The sequence below is a fragment of the Oncorhynchus gorbuscha genome, linkage group LG02 (genome assembly GCF_021184085.1).
Source record: "Oncorhynchus gorbuscha isolate QuinsamMale2020 ecotype Even-year linkage group LG02, OgorEven_v1.0, whole genome shotgun sequence".
Lineage (NCBI taxonomy): Eukaryota > Metazoa > Chordata > Actinopteri > Salmoniformes > Salmonidae > Oncorhynchus > Oncorhynchus gorbuscha.
The window spans coordinates 50700324-50725171 of record NC_060174.1 but is presented as its reverse complement, the minus strand read 5'-3'; the positions used below and the strand labels follow the sequence as shown (position 1 = coordinate 50725171).

General features: G+C 40.4%; 2 protein-coding genes across 6 annotated transcripts in view; both read left to right on the top strand.

Annotated features, from left to right (window-relative positions):
- The window catches only part of LOC124003961 (F-actin-capping protein subunit alpha-2-like), a 50706-nt gene extending 35767 nt beyond the window's left edge, over positions 1-14939 (top strand). Inside the window, exons 5-10 of the mRNA XM_046312650.1 lie at positions 13-219; positions 347-426; positions 2248-2326; positions 8650-8721; positions 8891-8953; positions 13895-14939. Coding sequence (XP_046168606.1) covers positions 13-219; positions 347-426; positions 2248-2326; positions 8650-8721; positions 8891-8953; positions 13895-14035 — 642 coding nt within the window. The 3' untranslated portion in view covers positions 14036-14939. The remainder of the gene's footprint in view (positions 1-12; positions 220-346; positions 427-2247; positions 2327-8649; positions 8722-8890; positions 8954-13894) is intronic.
- A 1932-nt stretch (positions 14940-16871) lies between these two features.
- The window catches only part of LOC124003932 (suppressor of tumorigenicity 7 protein homolog), an 82982-nt gene continuing 75005 nt past the window's right edge, over positions 16872-24848 (top strand). For 2 of the 5 annotated variants that reach the window (XM_046312613.1, XM_046312597.1), the window contains exon 1: positions 22800-22967. Coding sequence is in view for 1 of the 5 variants with exons in the window: in XM_046312587.1 (XP_046168543.1) it covers positions 16887-16902 (16 nt within the window). In the remaining 4 variants the exon portion in view is untranslated. Of the gene's footprint in view, positions 16903-22799; positions 22968-23106; positions 23229-24848 lie in introns of those variants that run through there. The other 3 variants (XM_046312587.1, XM_046312604.1, XM_046312622.1) reach the window with 3 other exon arrangements.

The window sequence follows — 24848 nt, the reverse complement described above, 5'->3', positions numbered from 1 at the left end:
CCTCCTCTCCAGGTCTTAATCACAGAGCATGGAGACCTGGGCAACGGCAGGGTCCTGGACCCTAAAAACAAGATCTCCTTTAAGTTTGACCATCTGAGGAAGGAGGCCAGCGACCCACAGCCACACGATTTGGACGGAGCAATGGAGGGCTGGAGGAGTGCTGTGGACGGTGCTGTCCGGGCCTACGTCAAGGAGCACTACCCCAACGGAGTCTGCACTGTACGTTTGGGCTGCATAACACCTTTTTCTTGGCTGGTTCTGCACTGTTGAATTTGTCATTAGATCATGTAGCTAATATTATGTGATAACGGAGTTCACTGAAAATATGTGTCGCTTCTCCCCTTAGATTTACGGCAAAACCATTGATGGACATCAAACCATCATCGTGTGTATCGAGTGTCATCAGTTTCAACCAAAAAACTTTTGGTATGTATGGATTTTTGGAATCAAACATGCAGGGATGAAGTACATTTGTAGTTTAGGTTTCTAATAATTTACAATGCTTTGGAAATTATTCAGACCTTTTTGACTTTTTCAACAGCCTTATTCTAAAATGGATTGCATTTAAAAAAATATATATATAATCAGCAATCCAAACACAATGGCCCATAATGGCAAAGTGAAAACAAGTTTAGAATTGTTGCACATTTATTACAAATAAAAACAGACTCGAAATTGAGCTCAGGTGCATCCTGTTTCCATTGATCATCCTTGAGATGTTTCTATAACTTGATTGGTGTCCACCTGTGGTAAATTCAATTAATTGGACATGATTTGGAAAGGTACACACCTGTCTATATCAGGTCCCACGGTTGACAGTGCATGTCAGAGCAAAAACCAAGCCATGAGGTTGAAGGAATTGTCCGTAGAGCTCCGAGACAGGATTGTGTTGAGGCACAGATCTGGGGAAATGTACCAAAACATGTCTGCAGCATTGAAGGTCCCCAAGAACACAGTGACCTCCATTCTTAAATGGAAGAAGTTTGGAACCACCAAGACTCTTCCTAGAGCTGGCCGCCTGGCCAAACTGTGCAATCAGGGGAGAAGGGCCTTGGTCAGAGTGTTGACCAGGAACCTGATGGTCACTCTGACAGAGCTCCAGAGTTCCTCTGTGGAGATGGGAGAACCTTTCAGAAGGACAACCATCTCTGCAGTACTCCAACCAATCAGGCATTTATGGTAGATGGAAGCCACTCCTCAGTAAAAGGCACATGATTGCCTGCTTGGAGTTAGCCAAAAGGACTCTCAGGCCATGAGAAACCAGATTCTCTGGTCTGATGAAACCAAGATTGAACTCTTTGGCCAGAAAGCCAAGTGTCACATTTGGAGGCAACCTGGCACCATCCCTATGGTGAGGCATGGCGGAGGCAGCATCATGCTGTGGGGATGTTTTTTAGTGGCAGGGACTGGGAGACTAGTCAGGATAGAGGGTAAGATGAACGGAGCAAAGTACAGAGGGATCCTTAAGTAAAACCTGCTGCAGAGTTCTCAGGACCTCCGACTACGAAGGTTCACCTTCCAACAGGACGATGACTCTAAGCACACAGCCAAGACTATGCAGGAGTAGCTTCGGGACAAGTCTCTAAATGTTCTTGAGTGGCCTAACCAGTGCCTGGACTTGAACCCGATCAAACATCTCTGGAGAGACCTGAAAATAACTGTGACGCTCCGCATCCAATCTGACATAGCTTGAGAGGATCTGCAGAGAAGTATGGGAGAAACTCACCAAATACAGGTGTGCCAAGCTTGTAGCTTCATACCCAAGAAGACTCAAGGCTGTAATCGCTTAATACATTTTAGAGTAGGGCTGTAACGTAACAAAATGTTGATAAAGTCCCAAATGTACTTTAAATGGTTTCTAAATCTCTCCAGGCAGAATCAAAGTATGTTTAGCCTGTGAACCATCAATTGTCTGGTTTACACTCTAAACACTGTTTCAACACTAAGCTTGCTTTGTTTGGTACTTAGCTAACCGCTGCCTGTTGGTTTAGAGATCAGTGGCCCCCCATTACCTTGTTGAGCCAGCGCTGATCCGGTTAATTTAATTGGATAAGGGCTGTGGCAATCCTCTTTGTGGTTGGGCTTTTACTGGGCATAAGGCTCCTTGAGTGTAAAGATCTGATTTCCGCTGAGGAAAGACTTGGCTGTGTCGTGGAGGTAGAGGGAGACGACACTAAATTCACAGACGCACTTTGTATGAGCTTGTGGATGTAAAAAATGTTGCGTCTTTTCTCTCTCTTTGTAAAGGAATGGACGTTGGAGGTCAGAGTGGAAATTCACCATCGGATCCTCCACTACTCAAGTGGCCGGAATAATGAAAATCCAGGTGTGTGTGTCTGCGTATTTTATACAGAGCCTTCAAAGTACTCACACCCCTTTACTTTTTCCACATGTTGTTGTGTTACAGCCTGAATTTTAAAATGGATTCAATTGAGATTTTGTGTCACTGGCCTACACCGGTGGCGGTGGGTGCCAATTTTAAGACGAGGGAAGACCATTTCTTATGAGCATGGCTTTTTTCTATTACAGTTTATTAGATGACTGTCATTCTTATTTAAATCCACCCATCTCAATGTAACATCGATAGGTTTAGGCTAGTGCATGATATACACATTTTCCCTATAACCATCATGAGGGTTGCCACAACCTAGCCTATGAATTAAAGTTTACAATGCAAGTGCACAGGTTGAGAGAAAAATGTGAGTAATCAAGATGACGGACAGTGACACATTCAATACTGCTTTGCACAGTATTGTCTGCATCTAGCTGATCTAGGGTGTAATCATTAGTCCAACAGTTTCTATCATTCTTGTCATTTTATCCCCGTTTTCATTCCGTTTGCTTCCGTTCAACCTTTTCTGGATAGGACCCTTCATTTGAATTTCTGCCTAAAATGACACTCAAATCTAGCTGCCTGTTGCTCAGGACCTGAAGCAAGGATATGCATATTATTGATACTATTCGAAAGGAAACACTTTGAAGTTTGTGGAAATGTGAAATTAATGTAGGAGAATATAACACAATAGATATGGTAAAAGATAATACAAACAAACAAAAAGCAATTGTATTTTTGTTGCATCTTTGAAATGCAAAAGAAAGACCATACATTGAGAGACGAAGCTGAGGATAATTTAGGTGTTGTCCACAAGAGGGCAACAGTGTGTGTGCAAAGTTTTAGACTGATACATTTCAAGAATGAGAGAGCTACATAATATTTAGTATGAGTCTCCCAGGTGTCCCTCACTACTTTGCCCAAATGTACCCAAGTGGCCAAATTAGTCAATTGATACATTTTCAAGTACATAACTATAGAGAACATACAAAAATGCTATGGTAATAAATAAAAAAAATAGAAATTTACACACTCCCAGGAATACATGATGGCTCATTAGCTTCCCTACATAAAAGGTACTAACGAGATGCGACGAGAAAGCTGATCCAACGCCTCCAGACACAAGTGATCTATTTAAGATAAGGGCCAAGTTAGCAGACAACACTGATCTAATGACATAAGTGCACATTCCACAAACCACACACGAAGTGAAAAAACAAACTATTTAAAATTAGAGTATTCCGTACACCCACAGTCCTCTACACCAGATTGTGCTGCTGATGCCGAGTCCAATAGCAGTCTCTTTCTGCTGTGAAGCAGAGGGGTAACAGCACAAGTAGTGCAGGTGATGGACGATTTCGTGTGGCACAGAGTACAACACATCCCTGCTGTGCTGTTTTGGTCATGAGGCACATTCAGGTCTGCAGTTATGTATTTTGGCCTGGTGTGGGTGTGGAGCCAGAGACAGCAGCGGGTGTCAGACTAGAGGAACCAGTTCCTAAATTTGAATGAGTGGGAGATGGAGGACTTGAATGTGGTGTCTTTGGAGTTGACTCCGGGGTCATCTGAGTCTCTGCCACTATTCATGAAAGTAGCCACCCTTTGCACACTCTTGGCATTCTCTCAACCAGCTTCATGAGGAATGCTTTTCCAACAGTCTTGAGGGAGTTCCCACATATGATGAGCACTTGTTGGCTGCTTTTCCTTCACTCTGCAGTCCAATTCATCCCAAACCACCTAATTGCGTTGAGGTCGGGTGATTGTGGAGGCCATGTCATCTGATGCAGCACTCATCACGCTCCTTGGTCAAATAGCCCTTGCACAGCGTCAAGGTTTTGTTTTGAATCAATGTTCTGTTGTTAAATGATAGTCCCACTAAGCCCAAACCAGGTGGGATGGCATATGACTGCAGAATTCTGTGGTAACCATGCTGGTTAAGTGTGCCTTGAATTCTAAATAAGTCACCAACAGTGTCACCAGCAAAACACCATCACACCACCTCCTCCATGCTTCACGGTGGGAACCAGACATGCAGAGATAATCCGTTCACCTACTCTGCGGCTCACATAGACATGGCTGTTGGAGCGAATAGTCAAAACTTTGGACTCGTCAGACCAAAGGACAGATGTCCACCTGTCTAATGTTCATTGCACATGTGTCTTGGCCCAAGCAAATCTCTTATTATTATTGGTGTCCTTTAGTAGTGGTTTCTTTGCAGCAATTTGACTCTAAAGGCCTGACTCACACGGTCTCCTCTGAACAGTTGATATTGAGATGTGTCTGTTACTTGAACTCTGAAGCATTTAGTTGGGCTGCAGTTTCTGAGGCTGGTAACTCTAATGAACATCCTCGGCAGCAGAGGTAACTCTGGGTCTTCCTTTCCTGTGGGGGTCCTCATGAGAGCCAGTTTCATCATAGCACTTGATGGTTTTTGCGACTGCACTTGAAGAAACTTCCAAAGTTCTTGAAATGTTCTGCATTGACTGACTTTCATCTCTCAAAGTAGTGATGGGCTGTCGTTTCTTTGCTTATTTCAGCTGTTCTTGCTATAATATGGACTTGGTGTTTTACAAAATAGGGCCTTCTGTATACCACCCCTACCTTGTCACAACGCAACTGACTGGCTCAAACGCATTTTGGTTAAAAATAAAGAAAATCCCCTTGAATGAGTAGGTGTGTCCAAACTTTTGACTGGTAGTGTATGTGTGTGTTGTTCGAGCAGTACCACACACAATCGCAGTCGACCAACAGCCTAACTACCAAACAATCTACCATTCGACTAATTGGTGGCAGCCCTAGTGGAAGCCCATAGGGGACTGGACATCGATCCTAAACCGTTTATCCCACAAGGATGCAACCCCAGTCTTTATGGCACCTTTAATAGCTAAGTCATCAATGTTTAAATGTCCTTTGAACATGGGCAATATGATGAAACTGAAGTCCAATGTTCAGCAATAATAATAATAATAATGGTGTTCCTTTTACCCAATTTGGTTTCCTCATCATTGTCTTATGCTGAGGGCATCGTCACAGCCATATGCTAGGCTGCGTGGATAGCTTACCTGAATATTGAGGCAGCAAAATTGTGGTTAGACTAGATCTGTCACCTCGTCCTTTGTGTGTGTTGTACTTGATGTGTTTATCAAAGAAGTCTTGAGCCTCCTTGGCAGTGGAAAACATGTGTTGTGTTTCTGGAAGGTAAAGTCAAATTTTGCCGGGTGGATGAAGCCGCGTCTCAGGTGTAGCTTGCGTGGCTGGGATCTTACTTCGTTATAGGTCGCCCTCTGTTTGAGCAGTTCTGCACTCCGATCTGGGTAGATCAAGATTCCGCTGCGAGGCGAACAATTTGCAGTTTGACTTCAGAACTGTGGAGACGTACAATCATACACCGAAATATGTTCTGGAGAGGACCCTTATGGTGTGCAATGTTTCTAGCTTAGTGTGCTCTGTTTCCAGGTCATGGAGTCACCCCTCTGTCACATTTGTCACTGTCTCCAAACTTTCCAGTTTTAGTTGAGTATGTATCCACTTTAGAAGTGAGCAGAAGTCTGTTATTTTGCTAAAGAAAAGCCATGGGAAAGCCACCCGTTTCCTGCATGCCACCAGAGCTGGAAGGTAATGGACTACAGTGGAATTATGTTTTGATAAATTAATAAAAAATGTCAAGCTGAAATGTCTTGAATCAAAAAAATATTCAACCCCTTTGTTATAGCAAGCTTAAACAAGTCACAATATTGCAATATAGTGTTTAACATGATTTTTTTTAAATGACTACTTCATCTCTGTATCCTACACATACAATTATCTGTCATGTCGAGCAGTGAATTTCAACCACAGATTGAACCACAAAGACCAGGGAGGTTTTCAATGCCTCACAAAGAAGAGCACCTATTGGTAAAAGTACGAAAAGCAGATGTTGATTATCCCTTTGATTACACTTTGGAGGGTGTATCAATACACCTAGTCACTACAAAGATAAAGTCATTGTTCCTAACTCAGTTGCCTTTCAAAGGAAGGAAACCACTCAGGGATTTCACCATGAGGCCAATGGTGACATAAAAATAGTGACTGTGATATGAGAACTGAGGATGGATCAACAACTTTGTAGTTTCTGCACAATACTAGCCTAATTTACAGAGTGAAAAGGAAGCCTGTACAGCAGGTTTGCCCAACTCGCGGCCCTGCCCGCAGGCCAAATGGTTTTATTTGTCCCCCCAAGTTTTCAAAACAAAAACAAAACAGTTTATTGGACATAAGAGTATTTAAAAACACCAGGAAGTCAGTATTCATGCGCAAAGAGAGACACATGATCGTAAACAAATGTGAGCAAGATTTGAAATGATTGCTTTAGTCTATATCGGTTTGGGTTTCTTGCAGTCAATTTGTAGTCTACAAATTATTGGTAGATCATTTATGCGGAACATTAGATCACTTATGTTCCGCATAAGAAGAAATCCTCCCACGGCTAAATCTAGTTGATGATCCCTGCTGAACAGAATAAGAAATATTCCAAAACAGCATCCTGTTTGCAACATGACATTAAAGTAATACTGTAAAAAATGGGTCAATCAATTCACTCTTTGTCCTGAATATGCCGGGGGTAAATCCAACACATCACTGTGTACCACTCTTCATATTTTCCAGCACGGTATTGGCTGCATCATGTTATGGGTATGCTTGTCATTGACAAGGACTAGGGAGTTTTTTTTAGGATAAAAATAAATGGAATAGAGCTAAGCACAGGCAAAATCCTAGAGGAAAACTTAGTTCAGGCTGCTTTCCAATAGAGACAGGGAGACTCACCTTTCAACAGGTGAATAGCCTAAAACACAAGGCCAAATATACACTGAAGTTGCTTACCAAGATGACATTGAATATTCCTGGTTACAGTTTTGACTTAAATTGGCCTGAAACCTATGGCAAGACTTAAATGTCTGTCTAGCAATGATCAACAACGAACTTGACAGAGGTGAGTATTTGCTTTTAAAATGTGCAAATATTGTACAGTCCAGGTGCGCAAAGCTCTTAGAGACTTACCCAGAAAGACTGTAATCACTGTCAAGGGTGATTCTAACATGGGGTTTGAATATTTATGTAAGTGCGATATTTATGTATTTCATTTTCTATAAATTAGCCCAAAAAAAATCCAAACATGTTTTCACCTTATCATTATGGGGAATTGTGTGTGGATGGGCGAGGGGGAAAACATCTATATGATCCCTTTTGGTTGTAACTCCACAAAATGTGGACTAAGTCTAGGTGTGAATACTTTCTGAAGGCACGGTATGTGTGTATACATTTGGGCATGGTTACATTTAGGATCATCACACACTACTCTGGGCTCCCGAGTGACTCAGCATCTCAGTGCTAGAGGTGTCACTACAGACCTTGGTTCGATTCCAGCCTGTGTCATTACTGGCTGTGATTGGGAGTCCCATAGGTCGGCGCACAATTGGCCCAGCGTCGTTAGGGTTTAGCCGGGGTAGGCCGTCATTGTAAATAAGAATTTGTTCTTAACTCAAATCAAATTTATTTATATAGCCCTTCGTACATCAGCTGAGATCTCAAAGTGCTGTACAGAAACCCAGCCTAAATCCCCAAACAGCAAGCAATGCAGGTGTAGAAGCACGGTGGCTAGGAAAAACTCCCTTGAAAAGCCAAAACCTAGGAAGAAACCTAGAGAGGAACCACGCTATGTGGGGTGGCCAGTCCTCCTCTGGCTGTGCCAGGTGGAGATTATAACAGAACATGGCCAAGATGTTAAAATGTTCATAAATGACCAGCGTGGTCGTATAATAATAAGGCAGAACAGTTGAAACTGGAGCAGCAGCACGGCCAGGTGGACTGGGGAGAGCAAGGAGTCATCATGTCAGGTAGTCCTGGGGCATGGTCCTAGGACTCAGGTCCTCCGAGAGAGAGAAAGAAAGAGAGAATTAGAGAAAGCACACTTAAATTCACACAGGACACCGAATAGGACAGGAGAAGTAATCCAGATATAACAAACTGACCCTAGCCCCCCGACACAAACTACTGCAGCATAAATACTGGAGGCTGAGACAGGAGGGGTCAGGAGACACTGTGGCCCCATCCGAGGACACCCCCAGACAGGGCCAAACAGGAAAGATATAACCCCACCCACTTTGCCAAAGCACAGCCCCCACACAACTAGAGGGATATCTTCAACCACCAATTATCTCCGCCATGGCACAACCCAAGGGGGGGCGCCAACCCAGACAGGATGACCACATTTTATTTTTTAACTGACTTGCCTAGTTAAATACAGGTTAAAATATTTTTTTTACTCTGTCTGGTTGTAGGTTCATTACTATGAAGACGGCAACGTTCAGCTGGTCAGCCACAAAGAGGTCCAGGAATCCATGTCCATATCTGTGAGTGATTTATTAAATAGAATACATGTGGAACAACCCCCATTGAAAACATTCACAGAAATGAATTCCTCTGCTGTAAAGTATTTGGGTCAGGTATGTCATTTTTATTCTCATTACTTGGACATCTCTTGTTTCACCTCCCGATTTCCACTCTGTTCCCCTCCGCCAAAACGAAGCTGCAACTGCAAAGGAGTTCATCAAGATCATGGAGGCTGCGGAGAACGGCTACCAGGTGTGTGTGGGATTAGGAATGGGAATTGTTTGATATGGGCACATACAGGTAACTGCCAAAATAAAGGAAAAGCTGACATAAAGTGTCTTAATAGGACGTTGGACCGCTACAAGTGCCTGGAACTCTTGGAGGGATGCAACATCATTCTTCCACGAGAAATGTGGTGTTTTGTTAATGTCAAATCAAATCAAATCAAATTTATTTATATAGCCCTTCGTACATCAGCTGATATCTCAAAGTGCTGTACAGAAACCCAGCCTAAAACCCCAAACAGCAAACAATGCAGGTGTAAAAGCACGGTGGCTAGGAAAAACTCCCTAGAAAGGCCAAAACCTAGGAAGAAACCTAGAGAGGAACCGGGCTATGTTGGCCAGTCCTTTTTGGCTGTGCCGGGTAGAGATTATAACAGAAAATGACCAAGATGTTCAAAATATGTTTTAAATGACCAGCATGGTCAAATAATAATAAGGCAGAACAGTTGAAACTGGAGCAGCAGCACAGTCAGGTGGACTGGGGACAGCAAGGAGCCATCATGTCAGGTAGTCCTGGGGCACGGTCCTAGGGTCAGGTCCTCCGAGAGAGAGAAAGAAAGAGAGAATTAGAGAGAGCATATGTGGCCAGTCCTCTTCTGGCTGTGCCGGTGGAGATTATAACAAATAGAAAGATGTTCAAATGTTCATAAATGACCAGCATGGTTGAATAATATTAAGGCAGAAAGTTGAAACTGGAGCAGGAGCATGGCCAGGTGGACTGGGGACAGCAAGGAGTCCTCATGTCAGGTAGTCCTGGGACATGGTCCTAGGGCCCAGGCCAGTTGAAACTGGAGCAGCAGCATGGCCAGGTGGACTGGGGACAGCAAGTTCATGTCAGGTAGTCCTGGGGCATGGTTCTAGGGCTCAGGTCCTCCGAGAGAGAGAAAGAAGGAGAGAAGGAGAGAATTAGAAACGACACTTAGATTTACACAGGACACCGAATAGGACAGGAGAAGTACTCCAGATAAACAAACTGACCCTAGCCCCCCGACACATAAACTACTGCAGCATAAATACTGGAGGCTGAGACAGGAGGGGTCAGGAGACACTGTGGCCCCATCCGAGGTACACCCCGGACAGGGCCAAACAGGAAGGATATAACCCCACCCACTTTGCCAAAGCACAGCCCCCACACCACTAGAGGAAATCTTCAACCACCAACTTACCATCCTGAGACAAGGCCGAGTATAGCCCACAAAGATCTCCGACACGGTACAACCCAAGGGGGGAACCCAGACAGGCCGACCACAACAGTGAATCAACCCACCCAGGTGTTTTGTTAAGGGTGGTGGTAGAAAACGCTGTCTCAAGCGCCACTCCAGAATCTCCCCTAAGTTTTCAATCGGGTTGAGATCTGGTGTCTGAGATGGCCATGGCATATGGTTTGAATTTGTTTTCATGCTCATCAAACCATTCAGTGACCACTCGTCCCCTATAGATGAGGGCAGTGTCATCCTATGGGGACATAGCCATGGTAGCCAAAAAAATGGCTTGCCCAGCATATTTGTGACCCTAAGCATCATGGGATGTTAATTGTTTTTAATATACTTTGTATCCCTCATTTACTCGTGTTTCCATTCATTTGGCCGTTACCTGTACATATACAAATTGCTGTAACTTCAAGTACATGCAATAATGAAGTGTCATATTTTGCCATTAGTGTCACATGACATGTCTGTCAGTTGTTGTTCATATTCTTGTGTAACGTCAAAACATTATCTGTTAACCATTGCCACATGACACTGTTCCTGTCAATTGTGGTTCTTATTAGAGATGGCACGGTTAAGGGATTAATTGAAAATCAGAATAGATTACTTTAAGTGAGTGTTAATTTTGAGAATTTTTATTTAGGCCTATTTTAACATTGGAAAGAAAATGTCTACAAATTATCCGTATGACATTGTTAACTACAAGAATATACAATGACATTTTGGCATTTTTCATTTAATAAAACAACCAACTTTTGAGTCTAGTTTTTATAACGGTGCACGTTTAACCCTCCAGTCTGCCCTGACGTTGGTGTGCTATTGCCCCCACTTGAAATAGGAGGTACAGGAATGCGCACCTAAATGTTTCCACAAGACCGGACACGTCAATACAAAACACTCAACAATAACTTTTTTTGTATCAGTTCAATCGTGGTGAAAATCAGGCTTCTCTTTCACTGTGTAAGTTTATGTGCACACTAATAATTCGATATCAAACTGATTATGGCATTAGGCAGAGTATCGCATTAGTCATGTAAACACCTCACTCTGCTTATCGTAATCGGGCATAAGGTCATTATCATAGTAAGCATAGGCCGATTTAAAACACCTGCCTTTCGGAGCAATATTTTGAAATAATTAGGACATGTAAACAGTTTAATCGGAGTTCCAGCTGTGTGTGTTATCTGCGCATGTGAAACTGTCTGGAAATTCTTTCATGATGGTTTTTCCCAAATAGTAAAAAAACATGCCCCATTCCGTAGGTTCATGGTTAAAGGGCGGGATAATCCATGGTTTTCTTCTGAGCTGTCTTGTATTATTCACGACTGTAATCTAGCCTGGGCTAAAGCAAGGAAATCGTGTTCTGATGCTGATTGTCTTATTTTTAGGCAGTTAAGAAACAAGTGTTATTTTCTTCTCAGGAAGGCCAAGTCTGAATATTTTATGTCTGTTACCTCTGATAACCTGAATGACCCTAGAAAGTTTTGGAAGGCTATTAAGTCTATGTCTGGTAACAGTAATGTTAATGAATTAATGTCATGTGTATTGAAGGACTCTATTGCTATATATGACAAAACTGAAATGCTGAATTGTTTCGATGAGCACTTTGTATCATCTGGTAGGCTGTTTGATTCAGTGTCCTCTCTCTGTACAACCCTGTGTGGATTAACCAGTGAGAGCTGGTCAAACGTTTAGCTTTTTGCCATTCTCAGTGCAGGTGGTACATAAAATCCTGAAATCCTTAGATCAGAGAGAGCCTGCAGGTCCTGATCTTTTGGATCCCTGCTTTTTAAATCTGCCAGCTGATTTCATAGCTGAACCACTTACATCTCTGTTCAATCTAACCCTGGAATGTAATGAAATTCCAAAGATCTGGAAATCGGCATTTGTCCTACCACTTTTAAAAGAGGGAGATCCAACTATTTTAAATAATTATAGGCCAATCTCAAAGCTGTCACCCCTGATGAAAATACTTGAAATCCTTGTAAGTGAACAACTAAAATAGTAAATAAAAACTAACTCTATTTTATCAATGTACCAATCGGGCTTCAGGAAGAAGCATAGCACAATTACAGCAGCCATGAAGGGTTTAAATGATATCACTGAAGCCATTGACAAAAAACAGCACTGTGTCTCACTTTTTATTGATATCTAAGGCTTTTGATACAGTTGTTCATGCTATACTAAGGCAGAGATTTTCGAGTTTCGGAGCATGCAGTTGCATGGTTTTCTAACTATCTGTCTGATAGACCTCAGTGCACTCAATTTGATGGGCTTATGTCTGTTAAATTGTCTGTCTTAATGGTGTGCCCCAAGGCTCTGTACTTGGTCCTCTCTTATTCACTATTTATATAAATTATTTAGACAGAAATGGCCAACTTCATTTTTATGCTGATGATACTGTTATTTACTGTTGTGCCTCGCCTCTTACAAAAGCTTCCCAGAACATGCAAACTGCTTTTTATACTGTTCAACATACCTTGTGTCAATTGAAGCTTATCCTCAATACTGACTAAACTAATGGTGTTTTCTAATGCAAGAAATAGACCTCTGAACCTTTCACCTGTTACTACCTGTCAGGGCAAGGAGATTGAGGTTGTAACCTCATGTAAATATCTTGGAATTTTAATTGATGACGGCCTCTCTTTTAAATTGCATATTCAACAACTTGCAAAAAATTGAAGCTGAAATTGGGATTTTATTTTAAGAATAAGGCCCGTTTTTCTTTTGAAGCCAGAAGGAGGCTAGTATCAGCTACATTTAATCCTTTACTAGAATATGGGGATATTTTATATATCAATGCTTCCACTCAGTGTTTGAGATCAATTGAAACTCTTTACCCTGGCACTTTGAGATTTATTTTAAACTGCAACACCCTTACGCACCACTGCACTTTGTATACCAGGGTTGGCTGTCCTTCTCTAGTCACTTGTAGGCTCAGTCACTGGTATACTTTTATTTACAAAGCCATTTTGGGTTTACTACCTTTTTATTTGTGCATTTTATTGTTCAGAAATGTGGTGGGTACTCTCTTTCTTCGCTGGACTTTATCCTGCTAACTGTTCCAAATGTCCGAACTGAATTTGGTAAAAGGGCTTTTATGTACTCTGCGCCATCGTCAACCTGTCCCGATTGGTGTTTTTAAATCACTGATGAAGGATTTTGAGGCCGATTCCCTGACCTGTCAATGTTTTTAATTTGCTGTTTCATACTCTTGTGAATTCAATGGTTTTTACTAGATTACATGTGGTTTTTCCATGTCGGTCTGTAATTTTTTTGCAATGACTTGGTGCTGCCTATCTTGGCCAGGGTAGCTCTTAAAAAACTGATTTTAATCCCAATGAGCCCTTCCTGGTTAAATAAAATAAAATAAATAAAAATGTGCTAGCACCGGTAGCGCAAGCCTCCCTCTTATGTGCGAGTGAAGTGAGTGCTGGAAAAACTGAATGTATACATCTTAGAAATAATTGTCTGAACTCAGAATCAAATGGGTTATCAAAAATAACATGGTTACTGTGGTAGAATGTTTATTTTAATGTCCATTTGAATCATTTTGGTTGGTCAAGAGCAATTCTCTATCCGGATATCATTATTTATTTTTTTTAAATATTATTCTAATAGGCATTTCAGTACAATAATTTCTATCTCTACTGTGACACCCCAAAGCCCTCCCTAATTCCGCCCTCCTCTTTCCCCGTCAGACCGCCATCAACGAGAATTACCAGACAATGTCGGACACTACCTTCAAAGCCTTACGCCGCCAGCTCCCTGTGACGCGCACCAAGATCGACTGGAACAAGATCCTGAGCTACAAGATCGGCAAGGAGATGCAGAGCACTTAAAACAAACAAAACAAAAAGCCCAGCATTGCATGGCTGGATTATTGTATCGTCTTTGTACAAATTAGATAAATGGGAGCGGAAACGTGTTTGGTCTCACGGACAAAATGTCAAACATTATTACACTTATTAAGATGTCTACTTTTATTAATGCTTTTATACAGACACAGTTTAAAAAGATAATCTGTATAATACATAGATGATAAAGTAAATAATCATATCATTGGCCAAATAGGATGTGTTTCCTAGAAGAGGGGTGGTGGAGCTTCCTTCATATGCAAACCTGACAACCTGATATACATTTTGTGACAATGTTGTGTCAATATTTATGATTATGGTAGTTAGACCACACCTTTGACCCTAGAAAAACTATACCAATTGCAATGATGAAATTATTATTGAGGAATCTGTCTGTGTATACATTTAGATTAGGACTTTATTGGCTAATGCAGGAAAATAATCCTGTAGTGTAAGAGTCCTTCCGTTGTTTTCAATGGCTTGTACTTTTATGACATCAGAATGACGTCTTTTATACGAACGGTTTGTCACTTTTGTCATTTTCGACCACTCGATGTTCTTCTTGGTCCCCTTATTGGTTCTCCCCACACAGTTTACCCCAGACCGTACGTTAAAATCTCCAGTTTGTGACCGTCCAAGCTAAACTGCAGCTAAACTCATCGATTTCTGAATTGAACTTTCATGACACTGTGAAAGTATGGGTCCTATAATACCCTAACAAACTCTATTATTAAAAACCCATTTATTGCTACCAAATGTGGATTAAAATGTTCAATTCAATTTACAATTAAATTAAACAAGTATGTCTTATTTTGAATTAGGACAGACTTGACTGTATTATAACATGGCACATTGTAATATATACCTGTATTAAACATCCTTGTCCTTCGGTTTGGTGATGTATTTCCTTGAGATTGAATTACAATTATTCACAACATTGTTGCATTAAATCACATCTTTCTATTTAGTGTCTCACTCAATTTTGACCTTTGATAGGGTTCCTGTTATAGGGTTTAATGTTAAACACTACTTTTACATTTGCAGAAACCTGATCCAGGTCAGATTAGTCTCAGATTGCTACAAATGTGGAAATGGTGTTAAACCTGACCTAAAGGCATGAGACATTTAGAATTTTTTGAGAAACACTTAAAACGCTGCGCAACAGGACTACATCAGGATATAATGTGATGCCTAAGACTAATTTTACTTGCATTCATTAGCGGCCGTTAGATTCTATGTTCTTTCTTTTTTTTTGTGTCAGAACACAACAGGATATAATGACAACTAAATAACATGTCTTGCATGTAATGGACTTTTTTTTTTTAAGTACTGGTCATGCGATATATTTAGGTTATATTTTTTCAACAAAACAATTGAGCAATTGAATCCAATAAACCGAGCAGGCTGACAAGTTTATAACCTTGCTAGGACTTTCTAATATCAGTATGCATTTATAGGATTGTGCTGTTATTAATTTCTATTAATATTCCTATTACAATTTTTTTTTTTCTGATTTTTACATGTTATTTGGCAAATTCTCAAGTATCCTCATAGATATTTGTTATCATGGGACTGCCCATATTTCCCTCTGGCCAATGCCAATTGTCGGGAAAGGGTTTGCCTTAGGATGCGTCATGAATCAGGGAGATGGTCTTTGTGACAGCAGACCTAGATATGGGGAGAGGTTTTAGTCGGTGGAATATTAGGACAATTGGAGATTTACAGAGTTGCAGCTGCCTGATACTTAACAGTGCAAATTATGGTACAACTAAACTCAGCAAAAAGAAATGCCCTCTCGCTGTCAACTGCGATTATATTCAGCAAACTTTACTTGTAAATATTTGAATGAATATAAGAATCAACAACTGAGATGTAAACTGAACAAGTTCCATATGTGATTAACAGAAATGGAATAATGTGTCCCTGAACAAAGGGGGCGCCAAAATCAAAAGTGACAGTCAGTATCTGGTGTGGCCCCCAGCTGTGTTAAGTACTGCAGTGCATCTCCTCATGGACTGCACCAGATTTGCCAGTTCTTGCTGTGAGATGTTACCTCACTCTTCCACCAAGGCATCTGCAAGTTCCCAGACATTTCTGGGGGGAATGGCCCTTGCCCTCACCCTCCGATCCAACAGGTCCCAGACGTGCTCAATGGGCTTGAGATCCGGGCTCTTCACTGGCCATGGCAGAACACTGACATTCCTGTCTTGCAGGAAATCACGCACAGAACGAGCAGTATGGCTGGTGGCATTGTCATGCTGGAGGGTCATATCAGGATGAGCCTGCAGGAAGGGTACCACATAAGGGAGGAGGATGTCTTCCCTGTAACACACAGCATTGAGATTGCCTGTAATGACAACAAGCTCAGTCCGATGATGATGTGACACACAGCCCCAGACCATGACGGACCCTCCACCTCCAAATCGATCCCACTCCAGAGTACAGGCCTTGTGCATTCCTGGTGTAACTTGGGCAGTTGTTGTTGCCATCCTGTACCTGTCCCGCTGGTGTGATGTTCCAATGTACTGATCCTGTGCAGGTGTTACACGTGGTCTGCCACTGCGAGGACGATAAGCTGTCCGCCATGTCTCCCTGTAGCGCTGTCTTAGGCTTTTCACAGTACGGACATTGCAATTTATTTGCCCTAGCCACATCTGCAGTCCTCATGCCTCCTTGCAGTATGCCTAAGGCATGTTCATGAAGCATGAGAAACAGTGTTTAAACCCTTTACAATGAAGATCTGTGAAGCTATTTGGATTTTTACAAATTATCTTTGAAAGACAGGATCCTCAAAAAAGAGACGTTTTTGCTGAGTTTATATAGACACTTAATCATCATGATGTCTTTTAATGGTAAGTTTACAAACATTGGTTGTGATAAGTAGAATTTAAACTTGAGAATCATTATGGTAAGTGGGGAAATAAGTATAGCAAATTATAATTGTAATGGCTTAGCATATCATAAAAAATGAAAACATGTATATGGGTAAAAGAGAGAATATAATATATATTGTTTACAGGAAACTCATTCTACAATAGATGAGGTTGGGTGGGAGAAATATATTTGTGTCATGGGCATAGAAACTCAAAGGGTTGATTATACTAATTAATACAAATGTTGATCCAATTATGCAAACAGATCTGCAAGGGAATTATTTTAAATATGTTATTGGACCAAAAACAGTTCTGGCTAATTAATCTATATGGGCCAAATAATAATGATCCACACTTTTTCGAAAATATATATAATAATCTATTGAGATCACAAGCAATGAAATCATCTATTATTATGGTGGGAGATTATAATACGGTTTCAAGTATCTCAATGGACCGTAAAGGAAATCACTACAAGCACTTCAGGAGATCACAAATATCATGGATACATTAGAACTAGTGGATATATGGAGGTTGAAAAAAACCCTGACCTAGTGAGATATACATGGAGGAGGCTTCATCAAGCTAGCCGTCTTGATTACTTCCTTGTCTCATTCTTACTGGCATCAAATGCGATCGGACCACCATCTATGTGATCGGACCTATTTGGCCTCCATATAACTCTTACAGAATTTCCAAGTGGACGAGGATATTGGACATTTTATCAAAGCCCATTGGATGACAATTTGCTCTTAACTATGACAAAATAATGACTTTACTTTTTTTTATACAACATAGGTACAGCAGATCCTCTTATTGTATGGGACACTTTCAAATGTACTTTGAGGCCATTCAATACAATACTCATCATTAAAACAAAAACAGTTTAGGTCAAAAGAGATTAGACTAATAAAGGAAATAGAAGAAGTAAGAGCGTAGGTTGATGGTCATGGGAACTGCACAAAATAGTTTAGAGGAAAAACAAAAATAATTGGAGGTACTTATTCAAGAAGTGTAATGTATTACAAAAATAAAGCGAATTGGGTGGAAAATTGTGAAAAATGCACAACCTTTTTTAAAATCTTCAACATAGAAATTCTACCAAAAATAATTCACAGAAACTCGTAACAAATAGTTATCCATGATTCACCAAATCAAATTATATTTTGAAGGAGGAAGCAAAATATTAAGCACATGTTTTCTTTTCAGTCTCCTCCATTTCCACTGAATCATGTTAACTGTAAGGATTTCTTTCCTAATAATAATCCAAAATGAACAAATTGACAGAAAGCCCTGTGTGAAGGCAAATTTACAGAAGAGGAACTTTGAGGAAATAAAATATTTTCAGTCTGAAAAAACACGGTATACCAGGGGAGGTATATCCAACCTTTTTTGATGCACTCAACTATCCATTAATAACATGTTTTAATTACTCTCATACAAATGGTAGACTTCCAGGTACTGAATAAGGTCTGATTTCACTACTACTAAAACAGGTGGTTGTATAAAGATCCAGTCCATTTAAAAAACTGGAGGCCTCGAACACTTCAATGTTGCAATGTGAAAATCCTGGCGAAATGCATGGGAATAAAAAAGGTTTTACCAGATATTGTTCATCCTGATCAGACTGATTTTTTACATGGACGATATATTGGAGATAATATACGACAATTACTTGAAACAATTTAACATGATGAAACATCGAAGATAACAGGTCTTCATAACAGAAGACGGCGGTTGATAAAGTACAACTAGAATTTGTATTTTGCCTAAAATGTTGTATTTAATTAGGCAAGTCAGTTAAGAACAAATTCTTATTTACAATGACGGCCTAGGAACAGTGGGTTAACTGCCTTGTTCAGGGGCAGAACGACAGATTTTTACCTTGTCAGCTCGGGGATTCGATTTAGCAACCTTTCGGTTACTGGCCCAACACTCTAACCACTAGGCTACCTGCCACCTGGATTACTTTAATTTTGGTGAATCTCTTATACAATGGGTTAAAGTCAACCCCAGATGTTAAATACTAAATAATGGTTACTTCTCAGAATGTATTGAGCTTTTAAGAGGAGTAAAACAAGGCTGTCTGTTGTCTCCATATCTATTTATTATGGCCATTGAAATGTTAGCTTTAAAAATTAGACCCAACAAGAACATCAAGGGGTTACAAATCCTGTGGATGAAAACAAAAAGTGTCAATGTTTGCCGATGACTCTAGTTTTTTCTTAAGTCTACGATCTGGATCCCTGCAGTCTCATTGAAGAGCTTGATCACTTTTCTAGCCTTTTTGGATTAAAAACTAATTATGACCAGTGTACCATATTATGTATTGTTAAAAAAAACTGTGTTTACACTACCTTATAGTTTACCAGTAACATGGGCAGATAGTGAAGTAGACATACTTGGTATTCAAATCTCAAAAAATATAAATTAACTTACCACAATTAATTTCAATAGAAAGTTTTTAAAAATCATTTTAAAAAGATAATATTCTGCACCATGGAGAGGTACATACTTGTCTATTTATGGTAAAATCACATTGATTAACCCTTTGGTCCTATCACAGTTTACTTACTTACTAATGGCACTGCCTACTCCAAATGACTCATTTTTAAAATCATATGAGCAACAAAATAATTCATTTTATTTGGAATGCTAAGCCAGACAAAATTAAACATGCCTATTTATATAATGAATATGAGTTTGGGGGGCTAAAATTATTAAATATTAAAACCTCTCACTAAAAGCTTCACTCATACATAAGTTATACTTTATACTCCAGTAGATTATTAAGGCTCATCCTTTGTTCAAAAATAGCCGTTTTGCCTTGAAAAAAGATGACAACTTCTCATTTCCAACTAATTGAAAATTTAATTTTGTTTAAAGTATCGCCCTTTCTTGAACAAGCCTGTTCAAATTTGTTATACTCCAGAAAAGATAACAAATACTACAACAAATGTTATGGTTATATTTAAATATATACTGATAAATAAAAAACATTCTTTATGGATTTTTAAAAAATGGTTTCATATTTGATAATGATATTATGAAAAGAAATGGAAGAGTTACAGTTGAAGTCGGAGGTTTACATACACCTTAGCCAAATACATTTAAACTCAGTTTTTCACAATTCCTGACATTTAATCCTAGTAAAAATTCCCTGTTTTAGATCAGTTAGGATCACCACTTTATTTTAAGAATGTGAAATGTCAGAATAGTAGAGAGAACGATTTATTTCAGCTTTTTTTCTTTCATCACATTCCTAGTGGGTCAGAAGTTTACACTCAATTAGTATTTGGTAGCATTACTTTTAAATTGTTTAACTTGGGTCAAACGTTTTGGGTAGACTTCCACAAGCTTCCCACAATAAGTTGGATGAATTTTGGCCCATTCCTCCTGACAGAGCTGGTGTAACTGAATCAGGTTTGTAGGCCTCCTTGCTTGCACATGTTTTTTCAGTTCTGCCAACACATTTTCTATGGGATTGAGGTCAGGACTTTGTGATGGCCACTCCAATACCTGGACTTTGTTGTCTTTTTTTCCACAACTTTGGAAGTATGCTTGGGGTCATTGTCCATTTGTAAGACCCATTTGTGACCAAGCTTTAACTTCCAGACTGATGTCTTGAGATGTTGCTTCAATATATCCACATAATTTTCCTGCCTCATGATGCCATCTATTTTGTGAAGTGCACCAGTCCCCTCCTGCAGCAAAGCACCCCCAAAACATGATGCTGCTGCCACCCCTGTGCTTCACAGTTGGGATGGTGTTCTTCGGCTGGCAAGCCTCCCCCTTTTTCCTCCAAACATAACGATGGTCATTATAGCTAAATGGTCCAATTTTTGTTTCATCAACCCAGAAGACATTTCTCCAAAAAGTACAATCTTTGTTCCCATGTGCAGTTGCAAACCGTAGCCTGGCTTTTTTAATGTCGGTTTTGGAGCAGTGGCTTCTTCCTTGCTGAGCGGCCTTTCAGGTTATGTCGATATAGGACTCGTTTTACTGTGGATATAGATACTTTGTACCCATTTCTTCCAGCATCTACACAAGGTCCTTTGTTGTTGTTGTTCTGGGATTGATTTCCAGTTTTCGCACCAAAGTGCTCTGCAGCCTTTGTTGTGATGAGACAGAATCAATAGATAATTTATTCTGTTATTGCGCCTTTGCAGCTTGTTTCTGGTCACAGGATCAGGAATGCTTTAATAAAATCACAACATGCAATGAAAATTAACCTTACAAATAGCAGTGTTGGGCGATTTGGAAAGCCATAGTCAGTCAATAAATAAAATAATAATACTCATAGGAAAGGTTTTCATCTTTAGCTCACCATCTGTGGATACTATATGATTAGAAACTCCACTCGCTGGAAGAAGAAGGATGAGTACAACCCCAAGAACACCATCCCAACCGTGAAGCATGGAGGTGGAAACATCATTCTTTGGGGATGCTTTTCTGCAAAGGGGACAGGACGAATGCACCGTATTGAGGGGAGGATGGATGGGGCCATGTATCACGAGATCTCCTTTCCTCAGTAAGAGCATTGAAGATGGGTCGTGGCTGGGTCTTCCAGCATGACAATGACCCGAAACACACAGCCAGGGCAACTAAGGAGTAAATATATATATTTTTTAAATAACATAAGTAAAAATAAAACGGTGCTCTTCTGGCACCGAATGACCGATTAGAACAAAACTTGATACGTGGTATCTATGGACAATATGGGCAATATTTTCCAGAATAGTACCTAAAACCATAGACATTCACATGGGTGTGGCCTGGCACATAAATACATATAAATCAGTCAAGGATATTCGTAGCACAATTTGGTACATGTTGCAAACACTGTCAAGAATCAACATATGCAAGAACATTCATATCAACCACACAGTGGTGCTATAATGGGCACACGTATATATCTCTTGATCTGACTTAGAATGCTGAATTTAGGCACACATGGTCAGGGATAACCCATATGATTTCTCAGACACCACTGGCCCAATTTTGATTAAACTTGGATGAATGAAGCATCTTGACATAGAGATCCAGCATTTACAAAATGACACTGATTGGCCCAAGGGGGGCGCTATAGTAATTAACTGTATGTACGTTAGTCACACGTGATATCTCAGACACCAATTGCACAATGTTGATGAAACTTGGGTGAATGATGCGACTTGCCATAGAGATGTCATTTAATAAATTACACTGATTGGCCCAAGGGGGGCGCTGCATCATTCGTGGGGGACTACATGTTTACTGTTGGCTTTTTTTTGTATCATGGTCAATGATACACTGAGCAGTCATACGAGACAGAATTTACGAAGATGTCACTCTTTCTCGCAAGACTGATTGGAGAGGTTGTGTGGAGGGCTCTGTCCTTTATCTTTATCTTATTTCTTGTTTCTATTTTCACGGTGGAGGGCTAAAACATTGTTATTGTCAGAGGGGGACTACGGATCTGTCTCAGTCCATGTGTATGATAATCACACACAATATATCTCAGCCAACACTGGCCTGATTTTGGGTGAATGATGCCATAAAGATCTGGCATTTGCAAAATTACACCAATAGGCCCAAGGGGAGTCTATAGTGATCAACTGAAATTCCAAAAATTTAACAAGAACAGTATATCCCCTGTCCTGTTTGCGTTTGAATTGTTGTCACTAATTGGCCCTCTGGGGGACAACTGTTGCCTTGTTATCATTTTTAAAAAGGTGAAAGATAGTCATCTTTCATTAATAATTTGAATATGTTTTTGTGTATGTTTTGTTGCACTATACTAATAAACTCTCAAATGACAGGTTTCATCAAAGAAGCCATATGTTTCCATCCTTTAAAGTCATTGAAGTATCATACATCGTCCCAGAATACACTGAGAGCCCAGAGTATCATGGCTGAAAATGGGACAGGCATATTAATAGAGCAACTCAAGTCCTCCATTGCCTGGTCTTGGACATACTTCTGACAACCTGGTTCTCTGTTATGGTTATTTTTGGTTTACATTTTACGAGTGCCATTCAGATACAGCGACAACCTGACCACAGGTGAGAGTCTCTTATGTCAATATCTTTTTTTTAACTACTTCAAAGTTGTAGGTGGGCAACTTGCTTGCTAAGAAAGTTCATCGGGACTAGCTCGAGCTAATGCGTGTTTGCTAACAGACACGTATACAGTCTCGCGCTCTAGCCAGACATAAGTCTTGTTCTTCCCTCGCTTGTTTTGCTAGCATAGCCTAGCTAGTTTTAGCTAGTACGAAAATGAAACCGATGCCTGTTATTGCTGGCTTTCACCTAACTCATTTCTCGGTAAGACAATTCAACACGTTCGCATTTTGTGTATAGTGTTTTTGGACACTGTAACCACACTTTTTCAAAGTTTCCATATTTGATAACTTTGCTAGCTGCAGTAGCTGGTCCGCAACCCCTTAGCTATCTAGCCAAGTCATGTTCCAAGTGCACTTAGATTACTTTAGCTAACTGTACTGATTACAAGCATGCCGCCAGATTGTGCGCTAACGTCGCAGTACAATTCACTTTAGCTTTATCTTTCTTTACCCAGCTAGCACATCTACTAGTTCGCTAACGTACATGACTAGACAGTAAGTTTTTGTCTCATCTATGAAACCGTGACTGTGTTTGTTTGTAGTAATAATCCATTTGAATATATATATTTATGTTTTAAGTCGGTCTCGGATAGGGGTATAAAATAGATATGTGAGATGTCTGATGTGGGTAGCTAACTATACCGAACAAAAATATAAACGATTTTACTGAGTTAGTTCAATAAAGGAAATCAGTCAACTGAAATAAATCAGGCCCATATTTATGGATTTCACGACTGGGCAGAGGCGCAGCCATGGGTGGGCCTGGAAGGGCATAGACCCACCCACTTGAGTCCGGTCCACCCACTGGGGATATATGCCCAGCCAATCAGAATGTGTTTTTCCCCACAACAAGGCTTTATTACAGACATAAATACTCCTTGGCACTCACCTCCCGCCATACAATCCTCCAGGTGAAGAAGCTGTATGTGGAGGTCCTGTATGTGGAGGTCCTGTATGTGGAGGTCCTGTATGTGGAGGTCCTGTATGTGGAGGTCCTGTATGTGGAGGTCCTGTGTGTGGAGGTCCTGTATGTGGAGGTCCTGTATGTGGAGGTCCTGTGTGTGGAGGTCCTGTATGTGGAGGTCCTGTATGTGGAGGTCCTGTATGTGGAGGTCCTGTATGTGGAGGTCCTGTATGTGGAGGTCCTGTATGTGGAGGTCATGTGCTGGCGTGGTTACACGTGGTCTGTGGTTGTAAGTCTGGTTGGATGTACTGCCAAATTCTCTAAAATTATGTTGGAGATGCCTTATGGTAAAAAAAATACATTAAATTATCTGGCAACACCTCTGTTGAACATTCCTGTAGTCAGCATGCCAATTACGCGCTCCCTCAACTTGAGATGTCTGTGGCATTGTGTTGTGTGACACAACTTCACATTTTAGAGTGGCCTTTTATTGTCCCCAGTACAAGGTGCACGTGTGTAATCATCATGCTGTTTTATCAGCTTCTTGATATGCCACACCTGTCAGGTGGATGGATTATTGTGGCAAAGGAGAAATTCTCACTAATAGGGATGTAAGCAAATTTGTGCACAACATTTGAGAGAAATAAGCTTTTTGTGCGTATGGAACATTTCTGGGATCTTTAATTTCAGCTCATGAAAAATGGGACCAACACTTTACATGTTAGGTTTTTATATTTTTGTTCAGTATGTAAAATAGCTATATGATTATGAAATACTTAGTGTTTACTTCTGTAACCATTTTATCAAACACATGGCATGTGTTTTCTGGTTGCCATTTATGATTTCAGGAGAGGCTCAACAAGCACTTGGGGGGTCAGAATAAGTCATTGTTGGCTTGTCAGTCAGTCATATATGATT